Source organism: Ochotona princeps, chromosome X, assembly GCF_030435755.1.
Source record: "Ochotona princeps isolate mOchPri1 chromosome X, mOchPri1.hap1, whole genome shotgun sequence".
NCBI lineage: Eukaryota > Metazoa > Chordata > Mammalia > Lagomorpha > Ochotonidae > Ochotona > Ochotona princeps.
In genome coordinates, this window is record NC_080865.1 from 9,379,049 (window position 1) to 9,397,734 (window position 18,686).

The 18,686-nt window shown below is 44.6% G+C and overlaps 2 protein-coding genes and 1 pseudogene across 5 annotated transcripts in view; 1 reads left to right on the forward strand and 2 right to left on the reverse strand.

The window, feature by feature from the left end:
• Nucleotides 1-2,988: 2,988 nt before the first annotated feature.
• LOC101531102 (sperm acrosome-associated protein 5) lies at nucleotides 2,989-5,462 on the reverse strand. The gene is made up of 4 exons (XM_004587886.3): nucleotides 5,258-5,462; nucleotides 4,695-4,853; nucleotides 3,239-3,317; nucleotides 2,989-3,150 (listed from the first exon to the last, which is right to left on the reverse strand). The coding sequence occupies exons 1-4, from the start codon at nucleotides 5,400-5,402 to the stop codon at nucleotides 3,051-3,053; spliced, it is 483 nt and encodes a 160-aa protein (XP_004587943.2). The 5' UTR covers nucleotides 5,403-5,462; the 3' UTR covers nucleotides 2,989-3,050.
• A 629-nt stretch (nucleotides 5,463-6,091) lies between these two features.
• Nucleotides 6,092-6,282, reverse strand: LOC101530859 (DNA-directed RNA polymerases I, II, and III subunit RPABC4-like; annotated as a pseudogene).
• A 4,098-nt stretch (nucleotides 6,283-10,380) lies between these two features.
• ZNF182 (zinc finger protein 182) overlaps nucleotides 10,381-18,686 on the forward strand; it is a 33,571-nt gene continuing 25,265 nt past the window's right edge. For 2 of the 4 annotated variants that reach the window (XM_058658511.1, XM_058658512.1), the window contains exons 1-2: nucleotides 10,601-10,915; nucleotides 12,334-12,392. Coding sequence is in view for 1 of the 4 variants with exons in the window: in XM_058658510.1 (XP_058514493.1) it covers nucleotides 12,378-12,392 (15 nt within the window). In the remaining 3 variants the exon portion in view is untranslated. Of the gene's footprint in view, nucleotides 10,498-10,600; nucleotides 10,916-12,333; nucleotides 12,393-18,686 lie in introns of those variants that run through there. The other 2 variants (XM_058658510.1, XM_058658513.1) reach the window with 2 other exon arrangements.

Below are 18,686 nucleotides of genomic sequence, written 5' to 3' on the forward strand. Positions count from 1 at the left end.
CTTGTGCAAACTTTGATCATTTCGGCCCCATGAAGGTAAGACCTATGACCACAAGGTGGCAGCAGCACACTCTGTTTTATTATATGATGCTCTCACAGGTTTGCATGCAGAGGTCTGAACTATCATTTGACTCATTATGACTTCCAAAGGCCCTGTGTCCAAATACTATCATGTTGGATGCTAGGCTTCAACATATGAAGTTGGCTGGTGGGGAATGTGCTCAGAATTGAGTCCATAGGAGTTCACAACGCATTTTTAAAATTCTGAAGTCAAAAGAGGAGACAGAAGGGGCTACAGTTAGGTGAATAGAGAGAGGCAGAACTTTCAGAAAGAAAAATTGAGTGTAAAAAACTGTGTGCCAGGCTGTTCCTTGGAAAAGCCACTAGGAACCCATAGGGGCTCACTTCTGAAAAAGTAGACAGATATTAGCAAAGGTCCAAGCCAGCAGAAGTTTAGCGCTTCCCTTAGCTGAGGAAAGCATGTGGCTTAAAGCGAGAGAGTCCCGTTTTGTTTGTTTGTAAAAAATCAAGAAGAGTTGGCGACAGCTAGTCAAACAGATGATTAACTGTTAACTCTTAGGATTGACATCTTGGCCAAAAAAAAAAAAAAAAACCCTCCCCATTTGCCAGGTTAAAACTATATCCAAGTTAGCCAACTTTTTTGTCTTTTGCTCTGTCAATAAATCTGCATTTATTCCTTTCTTCCTTTCTGTATCCTTCATTCTTCATCATTGTTGGACAAGACCCCGACTGGGTACCCACATCAGAATTCCTGAGTCATTAAGGCCTGTCTCCATCCTTCTTCATGACTCAAGCCTGATTCTTTCATTGACTCACCTTTGTAAAATCTCAGGTCCCCTTCTTAAGCAAACCAGGGGGGTTTGCAGTTTTTCAGGGGTGAACCCACATATCCCCACACAGAATTTGCTCCCAGATCCAGTTCTCTCATGAGCTGATTAGTGTCGTGGCCCCGCGTTACATAGTCCATACCCTGTCCCAACACTCACTGGTGGGTACTGTGGTATAGCCCTGCCAGGTAGGCCTGCAGCCCTAGCTTTTGTGTGCACTAATGGACAATGGTCAATACCAACAAGCTTAGCTGAGGTCTCCCACGTGGATGGGTGTACTGGTTTGGCCCTGAAAGGTCCTCCAGTTTCTGTCCTCCAAACTGCCCAGTCTCAGTCTCCTCATTTACCCGCAAGTGCAGTAGCCCTGTGGGTGAAAGTCCCCCCAGAAGTCATTTCTCACCTGTACCATTCTTCCTCAGTGGTCCTCCCTCCCACATACAATCTCCCCTTAGCAATCCACAGCCTCCTTGCCTGTGAGTGAGCGTGTTCCTAAACCCGGTCTTCTGTCAGTGTGTGGTACCGGTCTGGGGCCCTGCCTGCCTGCCCAGGTCCCATGCACACTCACATGCGGGTCCCTAGACTCTGTCTGCCAGCATGCTGGCACCTGCCTCCCACCTCTCTCTTTAAAAAAAAAATATATATATATATATATATATATATATGTATATATATGTATATAAAACTATGCTGGCACACTGGTATAGTTAACACAAATTGGCCATTAACCAGGCCCAAAATGCCCATCATCTATTAGCTGTTTTTCTCCCAGCACTCTAACACTTGCCTAGGTACAAGGCAACCTAGACATTTGCCTACAGCTAGGGAACAATTCATGTTTTGTTTTTGTTTTTGCAGATATGTTTTCTTTTTATTTGAAAAGCAGAGTTGCAGAGTGAAGGAAAGAGAAAGCGAGAGCATGAGCCTGCACTTGATAGTTCACTTCCCAAATGGCTTCAACAGCCAGAAATGAGCTGATCCAAAGCCAGGAGCCAGGAGCGTCTTCCAGGTTTCCCACATGGATGCAGGGGCCCAAGGACCTGAACCATCCTACATTGCTTTCCCAGGCTACAAGCAGACAGCTGGGTTGGAATTAGAGCAACCAAAACACAAGCCAGAGCCCATATTGGATGCTAATACCAAAGGTGGATGATTAGTGTATTATGCCATGGTACCAGCCCACTTCATTTTTTTTTTAAGATTTGTTGATTTCTATTGGAAAGTCAGATATACAGAGAGGAGGAGAGACAGAGAAGATCTTTTGTCTGCTGAGTGACTTTTCAAGTGACCACGACAGCCAGAGCTGAGCTGATCCGAAGCCAGGAACCAGGAGCTTCTACTGGGTCTTCCACACACAGGTGCAGGGTCCCAAGGCTTTGGGCCATCCTCGACTGCTTTCCCAGGCCACAAGTAGGGAGCTGGATGGGAAGTGGAGCTGCCAGGACATGAATCAGTGAGCATATGGTATCCCAGCACATGCAAGGCGAGGACTTTGTTTTACAAGTGTTAATTTATTTAATCCCACTGAGAAGTTTGCATCATTATAGCCCTTATTTTATGGTTGAGGAAACTACGAAACAAGAGCAGTTAAGTGTGTGAAGAGAACATAGCTAGTAAGTAATGGAGGTGGTATCTGAACCAAGGTGAATCTATTCTCTCTTTTTATTTATTTATTTATTTTTTGAAAGTCAGATTTACACAGAGAAGGAGAGACAAAGATCTTCCATCTGCTGGTTCACTCCCCAAGTGGCTGCAATGACCGGAGCTGAGCTGATCTGAAGCCAGGAGCCAGGAGTTTCTTCTGGGTCTCACATGCAGGTGCAGGATTCCAAGGCTTTTGGGCTGTCCTCAACTGCCTCCCAGGCCTCAAGCAGGGAGCTGAAGGGAAGTGGATCACCCAGGATTCGAACCAGTACCCTTATGGGATCCCAGGCACATGCAAGGCAACAACTTTAGCCACTAGGCTACTGCACTGGGCCTGAATCTATACTCTTAATCATTATACTCTGCTCCTCTTCTCCCCTTGAAATGACTGGGCATCTTTTGATTAAAGCTTTGAATATATGGAGGAAGTGATTGGGGTATCTCTAGGCTTCAGAAATGAAAATTACGCATCAGACCAATTTTAAGTTTGTTTTTCTATGCCATCCTTTATTATTTCACAAAAGAAAAAGAAAAGGAATATCTATATTCCTGGTAGTTGGAGTCATGGATGAATTCTCCTTGGGTCAGTTTTCACAAGCACGCTACACCCCTTGATCCATTCAGATAAATCATGGCCAGCGCAGTGATGGTTCCAAGAATCCCTAGGAAGGAAGAGAGGGAAGATGATGTAGGCAGGTTAGTAAGATTCTCCCTGGATGCCTAATGTCCAGGCCATTCCTGGGAACTTACCAGGCACGCATGCCGTTCCGTGTGGACACAACCCGCTTGGCACACAAGATGTCATCTAGAATGTGGCGATTGAGCAGATCTAAAGGGAAGAGAGGGACATGGTGATCTGGTGCACTGGGGACAGGATGAGAGTGTAGGGAGGACCCAAGTGTTATAGATTTCTGGAGGGCCTGAATAATCTCAACCTTACTTTGGCCAATTGTGAGCAGCCTTGACTGTTGTGTCAGCTGATAATCAATCACCCCAAGTGCTATGTTGGCTAATTCTATGCAAACATAACTCATGCCGACTGGTCCTGTTTGATTTTGACTGAATAACCCCAACCACCATATTGGTTGATCCTGGACCTTGTCAAGCTCTACACTGGCCAGCTTTGGATTACTTCAGTTGTCATTATGTCTGGTTGTAAATGATCTCAACCTTAATGCTGGTTAATCTGACATCATCTACCATGATGCCTGATTGGAAAGATACTCAACTACTATGTTAATTCAGTCTTGATGACCTAAAATACAAATGTTGTCAGGTCTTGGATAACATTAGTCTTGATGTAGGCCACTATTGTTCAAACTTAACCACTGACCACCATTGGTGACTTTAATTACCATTTTGCTATTTACTAAGGGTTTTAACCAGTTTGATGACCAATCCTGGACAATCTCAACTTCCATGTAGATTGACCCAGAACCTCAACTTTCATTTTAGCTAATCCTGGACTATTTCATTTCCATGTTGAAAATTAGCCACCCTAACTAGCTAATCATTATAGCTAGTCTCGAAAAGAAAGTCATTAATGATGCAATCCTGTCTTAGAGAATGTCAGTGCCTGTGGTGGCCAGTACTGAATGACCTCAGCCTCCATTTTGTCCAGTCCTGGGTGAACTCTTGCATCATGTTCACAGGATTTGGGCAACATCCATGTCTATTTGGGCTGGCCCCAAATAATCTCAATTTCCATTTTGGCCTGTCTTGGACAAACTTCTCTACCATTTTGGACATTCCTGAACAACTTCAATTGGCATTGTTTTGTCTTCAAACAAAACAGCACCACACTCTTGCCTGGAAGGTTCTATCATTTCTGCAAGGAGATGCTTTACTTGTATTCCTACAGTCAGAATTCTGCCTGTCTTAGAACTTGGACAAACTCACTCCAAATCAGGACAGTCCCTGATACTGCACATGCATCTAAGTTTCCTGTTTCCTGAGTCTCAGATAACTGTAGCTTCCATTCTGTTTCAGGTCTGGAGGCCTGAGCTTTCCTGACTTGCACAACATCCCAGTGTAGTCTGGGTAAAGATGTAGGGTGGTATCTCTAATAGTCCAAACAATTTTCATCTTTTCTCTGTCACTTTTTTTCTGCTGTGGCAGGAAATGCTGACTTAAACTATCTTGGTCTCTATGTTTGGGAGAGTGGGGGAGACAGGCAAAATTTTCTTGTGTCCCAGTGCTGTATTACCACGACAGTCCATGTGGCAGAGATTCTCAGTGGGTGTGACCCCGTTGTTACACCACCAGGCAGAATTCAGTTGGAAAATGCCATATTCGCTGCTGCCATCAGGATTGTGATCCACGAAAGAGGTGTCATATCCACTCTCATAGTGTGCCATGCACAGCCCTGGGGAAGGAAGAGGAGAGACAAGAGGTAGACTTAGGGTCTTAGGAATAGGAAATGGATGATGGGTGCTAGGATGATTGTCATCTCAGCTGTAAGGGTGATGATTTTGGTTTTGTGATGACATGTTGGTGATTCTGGTGAGGTATAGGGATGGTGATGGTGTTCATTGTAGTATTATCAGTGTTGATACAGATGATAGTGATGGTGTTGTTGATGGAGATGGAGGTAATGATTGTGAAGGCAAGGATGGTGATAATGAAATTATTTAAGACATTCATCATAGGAAATTGCCCGAGAGGATCATTCCCTGGCCCGGAGAAGTAAAAAATGACAAGGTGAGGGGGCTGGGGCTATGCCTGGGGATAGTGGACTAGCTTGGGGACTTGGGGTAAGTGGAATCTCACAGTCTCCAATGCCGTAGCCTCTGTAGCCATTGAGGCCTGCCTTCTGCAACTTCATTGCCAGCTCGCAGCGTTCATAGATCTTGGCATCCGCCATAGAAATCATCACTGTGGCCAAAATGAACATCACAGAGCCCCAGGCCTGCATGGTGCTCTCCAGAGCCGTCTCCCCTGTCTCCTTGGCCAGAGTCACCCTACACTGTTCAGAGCTAGGGCATTCTAGAACTCTGGGCCCTATGAAGGATGGATTCTGGAACACAGAAGAGGTCTGGGCACCTCACTGCTTTCTAGTGCCAGCTCTGTTAGAGACAAACAGACACATACCAGGAAATGAAAAGATATTGACATATACACATAGATGGAAGGAGACAAAGTTAGGGAGAAACCCCTAAATGTCAAAGAGATGCAGGGAGATGGGCTGGGGACACAGGAAAGGACAAATAATTGTCAGGTCTTAGGCCTAACACTGAGCCTATGTTATCTGATTTTTTTTTAAAGATTCATCTATTTTTTTCCAAGTAACTGATTTTATTAGGCTTTCAGAGGGTTCTGCACATATGCATGTTTCCCAAGGACCCCAGGTGGTTCTAGGTTGTGATTGTAAGCAGAGTGTAAGAAAGTAATTTTAACATACCTCACAAAAAATTAAATTATAAGTTATGTATTTGAATGATTTCCTTATATTAAAAGATACCTAAATATAATGTGGTTTTTAAATGAAATCATATACAGGTAAAAAAAATCACATGCAGTTCAAAAAGATAAGTATGCTACATTAAAAGCTATACAACAAGGAGAAACATGTACAGCAAATCCAAGTACAAATAGGACATTCCTATCAACTGCCAGGTTTTATCAAGCATCTAAAACCACCAATCTTTTTGTCCTCTTCTTGTTCATGATTCTGTATCCACACTCCCTGCATCTGATTGGCTCCCTGGATTTTATCTCATTTTCCGTGTGATATTCTCCACAAATGTAAATGATTGGCTGCTGCTTGGGGGTTGAACGTCCTTCTGGGTGCCCATTGTCCCTGTGGGACAAGAATTAACCCGGCATCTCACATAGGACTCACCGCGTCTCAAGGTCCTGCTCCCCTTCCAAGATTCATCTATTTTTGTTTGGAAGGCGGAGTTATAGAGAGGAGAGGCACAGCGAGAGATCTTGCATCTGCTGTTTCACTTCCAAGATGGCCATAACAGGTGAAACAGCCAATCTGAAACCAGGAGCCAAGAAACTCTCCCAGGTGTCCCACATGAATGTAGGGACCCGAGGACTTGGGCCATCTTCCACTGGTTTCCCAGGCCATAAGCAGGGAACTGGGTTGAAAGTGGAGCAAGCAGGACTTGAATCAGCGCCCATATGGAGTGTCAGCACCACAGGCAGAAGCTTAGATTGTTATGACATGGCATTCCCCCACCCGCTCCACTCCGAAAATTGTTGCTACTATTCTGCTTGGTTGTATCTGCTCCCACTATGTCCCTCGTTAGTTCCATTCCTCCCTTAGACAGAGCGCTAAGTGCTGTTCACTGCCTGGTGCCTACTAACACCTCTGATTCCTCACGTTTTGCGGATGATGACCACTTTGGCTTTTTCCTTGACTCCTCGGTTCTTCATTTATTTAATTTCTTGGTTTGTTTGTATTCCTCTCACAGAATACTTGCAACCGCCAAATTTAGAAAGAATACAGTGTATTTTCTCATGGTTCAAGGAACTGGGAAGTCCAAGATCAAGTTATCTAGCCCCCACTGGGGACTTTATTCTGCATCATCACATGACAGAAGGCAGAAGGGCAAGAGTGAGCCCATTCTCACAAGCCCTTCTTTCCTGTGGCAGCATTACTCCCTTTCCATGAGGATGGGATCTTCATGGTTTAAGAAGCCTGCAACAAAGGCTCTGGATCCAGATGTTTGTTGCACTGGGGGCTAAGTTTCCAATCCCTTAATTTTGAGGGGGATGCATTTAAATCACGGTACCTCCTTGGCACCCTGTTGCTTCTCTGTACTTGCTGTGCTCTCCCACCGCAATTTGCATGTTCTGTCCACACGTTGGCCCACACTACACATTATAAATGGCACTACATATGTGTACTCATCTTCATTCTCATTCTGCCTTTTGTCTCCCTGTTCACTTATACTGCCTCTCATTCATTTCTATTCACTCATAATGGGTCTCATGCTACCACAATTCCCTTACCCCCTGCTTATCCTTAGCTCAACCCTCTCACAATATTTTTCTTCCTCACCTCTCTTCACTGTCATTCAAACTCATTTCCAATATTCACCTCTACTTCCTGACACTCTGTCAAGTGACTCTTAGTCACTCTCACGTGGACCATGCTACAGCTCTGTTCATTGACTTGGCCTTACGATCTCCCCATTCACTCCCTTTCTACCTCTTCTTCATCTCTATCTTTGTTGCCATTCCTGATTGCCATCATCTCCAGAATCCTATTCTGTATCACTTCCAGATACTAGTTAAGGTTACCCACATACATACTCAATCTGTGTTTGGCCACCTCCATTATTTCCATTATTTCTCAATTCTCTCTCTCTCTTTCTCTCTCTCTCCCTTATATGACATCATTCATTTAAATTCATCCCCCAATGCAATCTCTGTTTTTCTCACTTCCCACTCGTAAGTACTTTGGATCCACATCCAGTTGTTGTCCCATAGGACACCCATTCAATTCACAGTTTGCTTTGAGTTAGTCATTTTTTTACTCACATTAGGGCCCATGTTTCCCCACTTTACTCACCTTGGGCCACCTTCCCTGTTTTCCTCTCAAGACCAACACCTACTCAGCTTTTGCTGGCCATTGACATACACACTTGCCAGCTTAGTTGCATCTGTTGATTCACACTGGGATCCATACACTGCTGGATCCTTGGATCACTACCCTGCGTTGTCCCTACTAAATCCCACTCTGTCCCTGTTCACCTCTACTCATTCTCCTCCCTGACAGTTCTGCTCCACCTTGACCTGGTTAATCTGGCCCAATTCATGTTTATCTCTATACTGCGAGCTGCACACCCTGTTCTTCACTCTATGTCCCACATAACTCCCATTCACTCCTGTTTTTCCCCTAAAGTCACCCCCTCACAACTCCTGTTTTGCCTCATAAATCACCATTCATTCACCTCAAGTCCATTCACATTTACTTCATTCATATTCAATGCCTTATTCATTCAAAGTTAGCTCCCACTTTTACCTTTTTTCACTTAGATTGTGCCTCATTTCACCATTATCTCCTCAGGCTCATCAGTAACCTAGAATGAGTTGAAACTTTAATGTCTGATCACTTACTCTGCCTCACATCCTTTTCACGTTCATTCACCTCCAGTCCATTGCCATGTGCCTCTCGTCGCCTCCATTCATTATCCGTTTGCCTTTCATTCACCATTATTTCCTGTGTGACCCATGTGCCCCTGTTTACCACCACATCTGTGCTTCATAGACCAACAGAACAAGAATAAACAGTGGCAGCAGGAGGACCAAGATGGATTTTTTTTTCTTCAAGGCAGGCACTTCAGGCTCAGTCTGGTGACTCCAAGGTCAGTTTCATGCTGTGTGTGTATGGTGTGATCAGCTTCCTGAAGGGACTGATGGTAGAGGATTTGTAGGACAAGAGTGTTGAAGTAGTGGCTTCACAGGGGGAAAGCTAGCCTCACATGGCTTGTGCATGTGCTTTGTGGGCTCTGGCATACTTTCTGCATCACTGGCTCAAGATCATTTCCAAAGCTGATAATCACTGCTCTCTACTTTCACCAACCCTAAAGGATTCCCCCTTCTGCATAGGTAGGAGTATATGTGTGTGCAAAGAGGTTGGGGCAAATAAAGGTCTATTTTCACATCCTAATTCATTGAGAAAGCAGATAGTTTTCAGTGAGGAACAGGAGGTGCTGATCCTTTCGAAAGCAAAGGATATGAGTCTCTCTCCCTGCTTGTTTGCTTTCTTTGGCTTGCCTTCTAGGAGGTCCCATTTTTTGGTTAGTTTTAATGATTCTAGAATGAGGCTGCTCAGATACTTTCTGGAAACGATGTGTGATGTTGAATACACAAGAGTATTGTGTGGAAATTATGGATCAAACCTTGAGAACCTGTGTGTGACTTTGGGCAAATTATTGACTTCTCTGGAACTCAGTTTCCTTATCTGAGACGTGATGGTCATAGCACTGATGTGGTGACGTTTGAAGCAAGGCATGTCATGTGTTTCACTTGTGCCTGTTGACAGGAGCCTCCTCCCTGGTCTCCCCCTCCCCCACACTACGCCTTGTCCTATGTAGCCTGTTTTCCACAAAGTACCCTACAAATCATCTCTTCAGATTTTCTTTTCCCTCGTTATTAAAATTTCAAAAAAAAAGACTTGCAATGTTAATCATCACCGTTGCAATCAACAGTTACATAGCACCCACTATGTGCTAGGCATAGTTCTAAATCCTTTACACTAATCAAATCACTTGTTATGACAACTCTAGTGAGGTGTGGGCACTGTCATTCTTCATTTATAGAGGAGGAAACTTGGCACAGAGAAGGTGGGAAGTACCCTATATTACACAGCTGATACGGAGGTTGGGGTTTGAACTCAAGCTGTCTCCCTCATGCTTGTTTGGGTTTATTTTCTGATTTGCTATATTCCTAATATCCAGGATACTGTCTGGCATACAGGAAATACTTACATAACCTTTGTAGAAGTCATACTTTAGCGGGGGCAAGATAGATAATTAATAAGTCAAATATGTGTGTTTTAATGTTAGCATATAACGCTAGATTGCCTCATACTGGCCTGTTAAAAATATGATCCTTGTTATAGCCTCCTATTATGATGGCCAGAATGAAATAAGAGTTTCTTCCTTGTCAGAGGTGCCAGGGCACCTAGCTGTGTTGTAAAAGTGGAAGCGTTTGAAACGCCGGCCCCTAGAGAACGAAGTGAACACCTGTTCTGCACTGCCGCCCTCTAGCGGCAGAAATAAAATGGTCACGACTATTTCGGCTCCAAACAGTGACGTCACCGTCACGGACATCTTTCGTCTGCGCCTGCGCTACGGCCCCTTCACCTTTGTGGCCCTAGGTTGACTCGGCGTAGGCGGCCTGAAAGGCGCTTCTGAGCGTGCGCAGAACCGGTTGCCGCCGCGCTTTAATGGGCGGTGCTAGCGTCTCTAGGACCGGAAGTGCTTGCCTGAGCCAGTTCTAACGGTCTTGTTCAGCAGCGAGCGAAAACCTGTTATCAAGAAAGAGTGGAGGTTGAGGGGGCAAGGCCTGGGATTTGTGGGCTTGAATGACGGAGAGTTTGCGGGAGTGGGAGGTTGGGTGGACGGGGCGTGTCTGAAAGTCTTTGGTCGGGGGGTGGAAGGTTGAATAATGGGGGACCGAGAGGTCCCTAAATGAGGGTCTCCGGCAATTGCTGGAAAAAGTTATGGGGCAGATGAAGACTGGGTAAGACTCTTTAAACTTTGACGTTCACACGTTTTTCCAGCACCGTGACCAACACAACAAGTTCACGGGCACCCCATAGACCCTTCTTTAAATGAAACACGCCTCGCCCAGCCTCCCTCCCGTTCCCGAAGTCCGAAGTTCGCAGGGTCGTGGAAATGTTCCCGGTGAACTTGATCTACTCCTGAAGGCGTCTTTCCGGCTCCCGAGCCAGACGGTCCCGGTGAGGTGAGGAGAAGGAAGAAGAGACACCTGAGCAGGCACCTGTCTACAGGCCTCGCCCAGACTTTGGAACCTGGGGAGGGTGGGAAGGCGCCTTTTGGAAGGGTGCACGGGGCGGGGGAGGGACTCTAAACGTCATGAAAATGATGCTTTTAATGGTCCATGTTTTGGCGTGCAAAAAAAACAGATTATAGATTAATTAGAAAATCGTAAGGGAAATTGACTTTTCCCCCTTCACATTTTTTTAGACATTTTTTAGTGTGCATAAAAGTGCGTCTTTTAAAACGTTTAGCACATCATTTTTTTGTGTTTTTTTTTTTTAAGATTTATTTTTTATTTGAAAGGCTGAGTTTGAGGCCAGAGCTGTGCGATCCAAGAGCTTCGCTGCCGTCTCCTCTGTGGGAACAGGGATCCAAGCATTTGGTCTATCTTCTATTGCTTTTCCAGGCACACTATCAGAGAGCTGGATCAGAAGTTTAGCACCTCGGACTCAATCTGGTGCCCATATGAGATGCCAGCATTAAAGGTGGTGGTTTTACCCACAATGCCACAGTGCCAGCCCCAGAATTTGAGTTTCCATGGCTTGCTTTAGGGGTAAAAGCAGATCATGGAAAGATAGTAGCATTGCAGGTGCCAGCCCCCCAGCACATTGTTGTTGTTGTTTAATCATAAAGTGCATGAATACTAAGTGCGTGGTTCCACCTTGCCTCTTTAGGAGTCGCGTGGTGTTTTCTCCCTTACATTTCTTTATGAATCTTTTTTTGTGGGTCATTTGGGGCCGTTTATGTCTTGTGGCATTAAAATCAAGGCTGGGATAAAAGCATCTACAGGGAAAGTATATAGCATGATAAGCAATTTTCTTAAATAAGGTTACAAGAAACACACTTTCTATGTCAGTACTAGTTACATAGCATGCATATCCTTGTGTTTTCTTTCTCTTTTTTGAGATTTATATATTTTTATTTGAAAGATTTTAGAGAGAGAGAGAAAGATCTTCCATCCAGTAGTTCACTTACTCACCAAGTAGCCACAACAGCTAGAGTGAGCCGATCTGAAGCCAGGAGCCAGTAACTTCTTCCAGGTCTCCCACATGGGTGCAGGGTCCCAAGACTTTGGGCCATCCTCCACTGCTTTCCCAGGCCATGGGCAGGGAGCTGGACATAAACTAGCACCCTGTGGGATGCCGACATTTACAGAAGGTTTTTCCTGTTTGAGCCATTGTGCTACCCCCTATCATTGTGTGTTCAGTGTTAATGTAAGGAAAGCAGTCATGGCTACACGGGCTGTTGGGAAGATTGCAGGTTGCCCAGACTTCCCACAGGGCAGCCCTGTGGCCAGCTCATGTGAGGGATTTCAAATCAGGGAATTCTTGGCACTGAGGGCCTGTTGGGGCCCACTGATATCTTCTTGTCCATTTGTTCCAGCTTAGCCTTCGCATATCCCTGGCTTTTCCAAAGAAGAGCAGGAAATGGCCAAACCCCAGGTAAGTGTGTGTTGCCTGTCTGTGACGGTGGATGTGATGAGATACATCACTATGTAAAAGAAAAAAATCATTTGCAAAGTAGGCTCAGGGTCAGGGTAAATGAGATGGTGGAACAAGACTAATTTAGAATGTGGATACCTGGAGGAGGTTGGGTGTAGCAGGGCTTTGGGGCTGCAGTTGGCTAAACCTGTGACAGGATGCAAATGCTGTGAGTTAAATGTGCATTTGATACGCCAAAGCTGCACACTCTAGCACAGCAGCATAACATACAGCAGAGGGCCAGTGGTTTGCCTTGCATCCCACTTCCCTGTGCCCAGCACCGCCAGAGAGGATCCTAATGCATGTTGGGGTCCTGGAAAAAGACTCATATTCAAAAATGAAGGTATGAATGTGTGTGCCTTCTGCACTATGATAAAGGTGACAGATTTGAAGTTGAACTATTGTTAAGTCAGGCATGATCTTATTAATATTCAACTGCTGGCTCCTCTGTGAATCCCTGGCAGTTGAGGGGAGGTCAAGGTTTTCTGGAATTGCATACGTGCTGGCTCTTCATGTGGATGGTGCAATTGTTTTTTCAGCTTCAGCCTTGTGATAAACGCAGTTCCTGTTTTCCCACAGATAACATTCTGCAGCATTCCTCAGGGAGCTGCGGACATCAGGTCAAAATGTAGTTGCAGAACAAAATCTCTTAGGGAATCTTCTTGTGTTTCAATTGATTGCCTCAGTTCAACTTTCAGTTTTCAACTGATTTTCTCAGTTGGACTTTTCAATTCTCTCTTGGCCAAGAAACAAAGTCCCACAGACACCTATACCTCTCCATCTTTTTTCTTTCCCTTAAAAAGGTTGTGTTATTAGTTTGCATACAGTAAAAGTGATTTGCTGTTGTGCCTGTTGGTATGTTGACACAGGTAGACGATGTAACTAATCTAAAGGATGGTTTTATCATCATAAAAACAAGTTCATGGTACCCTGTTTTTAAGATTTATTTTTACTTGAAACTCAGAATTACAGAGAGAGGGAGAAAGAGCTCTTCCATCTGCTGGTTCACTCCCCAAGTGGTTACAGTGGCCAGCATTGACCTGGTCTAAAGGCAGAAGTCAGGAGCTTTTTCTGGGTCTCCCACTTGGGTGCAGGGTCCCAAGGCCTTGGGCCGTCCTCGACTACTTTCAGGGCCACAAGGAGGGAGCTGGATCAGAAGTAGAGCAGCTGAGACACGAACTGATGCCCACATGCAGTGCTTGCTCCACAAGAAGATTGACTTGCTACCATTGGCCCTATGGTAGCCTTTTGTAGTCGTGTCCTCCCCCACCTGTGACCTCAGGCAACCACACATCTGTTCCGGGTTAAGAATGTCATGTAATTGGGGTTTCTTTTAGAATGAAGACTTCCTCTTGGCATGATTCACTTATAGGCAGTTGTAACAATAACACACAGAGATTCTGCGTGACCTTTCCCCAGTTTCCACCAATGATAATATCTTGCATAACTGAAAACAGTGTCACAATCAGGACATTGACATTGATAAGGCCAAGTGCAGACTAGTTGCATCACCTCATCGATACTGCAGGTTGGCCTTTAATAGCCGCATTCACTGTCTGCTCCCCCATACTCATTCCTAGACTCTTGGAAACTAGTAATTCTCCCTTTTGGGAATGTCATTTCAGGACTGTAATAAAAAATGAATAAGATTTTTAAAGTATGTAATCTAGATGAGATCACAGTATCTATCTAGTTTTTGCTTCTGGATTTTTTGTCACTTAGCAGAGTTCCCTGGAGATTGATTCAAATTGTGTGTTAATTTTTTGACAGTAACATTTATTTAATTTTTAATGTTACATAGATGAGGGGTTTACAGACCAAGGCCAACCACCAAGTAGGGTGGAGATGGGTCGGAGGAGGTGGGTAGGGAAAAGATCCCGCCCTCCTGTGACCACGGTAGTGGTGGTGGTGGTGGTGGAGGAGGAGGAGGAGGTGTTGCGCCACTGCTTGCTGCTAGTTCACATCAGTGCTAGGGGAAAGAGATAGTTCAACTGATGTTGTCTCAGGGACTCTGATGGGGGGAAGAATGTCTTAAGGTTGTTCCTTGCATAGTCTCAGTTGTTCTGAGATGTTGTTGACTTTGTTACGCTAGGTGTGAGATACCACATCAAATGCCTATTAGTTGTCCATGTCTATTTCAGCATTTCCACAACCTTGGGTACTTTCTGGAGAACTTGTTGTGTAGTGTTGTTCATCTGCTTTTCTTTACACCATTTGATGAGGTACTTGAGGTCTTCTGTTGAATTAGAGGGGCTGGCTGTTTAGTCTTGTGTGTGTATTTGGGTATGTGATTTATCTTTCCATGGGAGTTAGCAACGGTGATATGAGTTCAGTTTATTTCCTATTTTGTTTTTATTCAAAAATTAAGATAAATTATTACAGACTGAGAGAGCAAGACAGAGAGAGAGGTGGAGGGTACATAAGGATGGGTGAAGGAAGGGACAAAGTTAGAAGCTGGGAGCCCAATCCAGGCCTCCCAGATTGGGGGAATGAACCCACCCACTTGAGCCATCACTGCTGCCTCCTAGAGTATGCATGAGGAGGAAGCTGGAATCGGGAGATGGGGCCGGGGTGCAACGAGTCATCTCACGTGGGAGAAAGGTGTCCTAACTGCTCTCTTCATTGCTAGGGTCAATGTCCATGCCAATGTTTTCTAACAGTTTTTAAAAAGGATTTATTTTTTTGAAAGGCAGATTTACAGAGACAAATGGCTGCAATGATCCAAGCTAAGCTGATCTGAAGCCAGGAGCCCAAGAGCTTCTTCAAGGTCTCCCACACGGGTGCAGGGTCCCAAGGCTTTGGGCCGTCCTCGACTGCTTTTCCAGGCCACAAGCAGAGTTGGATGGGAAGTGGGGCTGCCAGGACATGAACTGCCATCCATATGGGATGCCAACACTTGCAGGTGGCAGATTAGCACCGACCAGCTCCTACTTTTTTAACAAATTAAAAACATTGTTTTGGTTAACATTTAATGTGCATTTTTAAAAAGATTTATCTATTTTTATTGGAAAGACAAATTTACAGAGAAAGGAGATAGAAAGAAAGCTCTTCCAACTGCTGGTTGATTCAGCAAGGGCTGGAGCTGAGCAGATCCAATGCCAGGAGCCAGGAGCTTCTTCTGGGTCTCCCATGTGGGTGCAGGGTCCCAAGGTTTTGGGCCATCCTCGACTGCTTTTCCAGGCCACAAACAGGGAGCTGGATGGGAAGTGGAGCAGCTGGGATACAAACCGGTGCCTATATGGGATTCCAGAGGATGTGAGGTGAGCATTTTAGCCACTAGGCCATCACACCGGGCCCGTTTTAGGTGCATTTTTATGAGGCACAGTATACGTATGCAATGTGTTTCAGCATATGTATATAATGTAAAGTGATTTAATTAGACAACTACCTTTTATATATGTGTGGAGTCTCCCCCTTACTTTTGTCTTCCAGCTCTTTCAGTGTTATATGGAGCACATGGCATGTTATTGGGAATTCTAGCCATCCAATCGCCCCACTGTGTTACTGCTATTATGTTTTTGTACACATGATCCAGCCTTCTCTCCTTCCTCTTCCCCCAACCCTCCCCAACCTCCAGTAATCAGTGTTCTAAGTTAAAATTGACATTTTAGAATTTCCATGCATGACAGAATGTGCAGCGTTTGCCTTTGTTTCTAGCTTATTGTATTTAACATTCGTGACCTCTAGCCTTACTCCTCTTGTCAGAAATGTCGGGGTTTTCAATGGCTAAAAATATTCCATTGTGTAATATATAGCACACTAGGCTGTTAGGGAAAGTGTTGCAGTGCGTACAAGAGTGCAGGTGCCTCTTTCCTATGCTTGCTTCATCTTGCCAGATCCATGCGTAGCTGGGTCATTAGATAAATCTGCTCGTAGGTTTTTGAGGAACCTTCGTATTCTCTAGCAGCTGTATTAATTTGTGTTGCTCTCAGCAATGTGTTAGGGTTCTCTTTTCCTTACAGGTTGACAGCATTTGTTTCTGGTTTGTCTTTTTCATAACAGCCAGTTTAACTGGAATGAAATGATTAGTTTGGTGGTTTGTATTCCAGATGTAAGATGGAAAATGTGGCAACATTTGGTTGTAAATGATAGAATTTTTGAAGGCTGCATCATTGCATTTCCATTCATACTCCATTTTTTCAATATGAACACTTAGGTTGATTTCATAGCTTGACTGATGCATATTATTATGCAGCAGTAAACATAAGAGAGCTGGTATCTGTGATATACTTGTTTCATAACCTTTGCATATATGTTCAGTAGTAGGATTGCTGAATGATGCAGTAATTCTATTTTTAGTTTTTCAAGGACCTTCTATAATGTTTTCTGTAATGGCTGTTAATTTCTGTTCCCATCGATAGTGTATGAAACTTACCTTTTATCCTCATCCTTGTTGATTTTTTTAAACTATTTTTGTAATTTGAAAGGCAGATTTTACACAGAGAGAAGGAGAGATAGAGAGAAGCTCTTCCATCCACTGGTTCACTCCCCAAATGGCTACAACAGCCAGAGGTGAGCTGAGCTGATCTGAAGCCAGGAGCTTCTTCCAGGTCTCCCATGTGGATGTAGGGTCCCAAGAACTTGGGCCGTCCTTTGCTGCTTTCCTGGGCCGCAGGCAGGGAGCTGGATCAGAAGTGGAGCAGCTGGAACAAACTGGTGCTCACACGGGATGCTGGTGTCCCAGGGAAGAGGATTACCCTGCAGCACTGTCATGCCGGCCCCTGATGCTTTTATCTTGCTGCTAATATCCATTCTGACAGGTATGAGGTGACAGCTCACTGTAACTTTAATTTGTACTTTCCTCTTATTAGTTTTAGGTGCTTTTTTTTCGTACACTTGTTAGCTCTTGTTTCAAGAAATCTCTGCTTAGGTGCTGACATGTGCTACAGTGGGTCAAGCTTTCGCTTACAGTGCCAACATGTCATATTTGAATGCTGATTTGAGTTGCTGCTGCGGATTCTTTCCCCAAATGCCTGCAACAGCCAGGGACAAGCTAAAGCCATGAGCATAGAACTCAGTCTAGGTTTCCGTATCGGTGCCAAGGACCCAGATTCTCGAGCTATCAGTTACTGACTCCCGGAGTGCCTTTAGCAGGAAGCTGGAATTGGGAGAAGAGCTAGGATGCAAACTCTGGTAATCTAGTGTGGGAAGCAGGCATCCTAACCAGTACCTTAATTGCTGTGCCAAATGCTCACCCTGCCCATTCTTTTGAGTTGTCTTCTTTATATGTTTTTTGTTTGTTTTTTAAAGATTTATTTATTTTTATTACAAAGTCAGATATACAGAGAGGAGGAGAGACAGAGGAAGATCTTCCATCCGGTGTGATTCACTCCCCAAGTGACCGCAACAGCCGGTGCTACGCTGATCCAAAGCCAGGAGGCAGAAACTTCCTCCAGATCTTCCACGTGGGTGCAGGGTCCCAAGGCTTTGGGTTGTCCTGGACTGCTTTCCCAGGCCACAAGCAGGGAACTGGATGGGAAGTGGAGCTGCCGGGATCAGAACCGGCATCCATATGGGATTCTGGCATACTCAAGGTGAGGACTTTAGCCACCAGGCCACACCGCCGGGCCTGAGTTGTCTTTCTTATATGTTTTAAATATTAATTCTTTATCAGAAGTATGGCTTGCAAATATTTTCTACCAACCTGTAGGCTGCCTCTTAACTGTTTATTATTTCTTTTGATATGCAGAACCTTTTTAAAAAAAATACTTATTTCTATTGGAAAGGCAGGTTTACAGAGAGGAGAGACAGAGATCTTCCATCTGCTGAGTAACTGCCCAAATGGCCGCAGTGACCAGAGCTGGGCTGATACAACGCCAGGAGCCTGGATCTTCTGTGTCTCCCATGTGGGTTCAGGATCCCAAGGCATTGGGCATCCTCTGCTGCTTTCTCTGGCTGTAAGTAGGAAGCTAGATGGGAAGTGGAACAGCTGGGAATTATACCAGCTCCCATATGGGATGCTGGCATTACAGGTAGAGGGTTAAGCCACTATGCCACGGTTTTGGCCCCTGCAGAACCTTTTTAATTTGATGTAATTCTATTTGTGTGCTTAAAACCATCACTGCCCAGATCAATGTCATATGCTTCCCCCTCGTTTTTTGTTTGCTGTTTTTTCCTAGCTTTGCCACTTCTTTGTTCTGTTCTGGTGATTTTTATATATCTGTCACCAATGCCATGTTTTCTTGATTATTGCAGCTTTACATACTGAGTCATAAAATTGAGCAGTGTGAGTTTTTTCTACCTCTATTCTCCTTT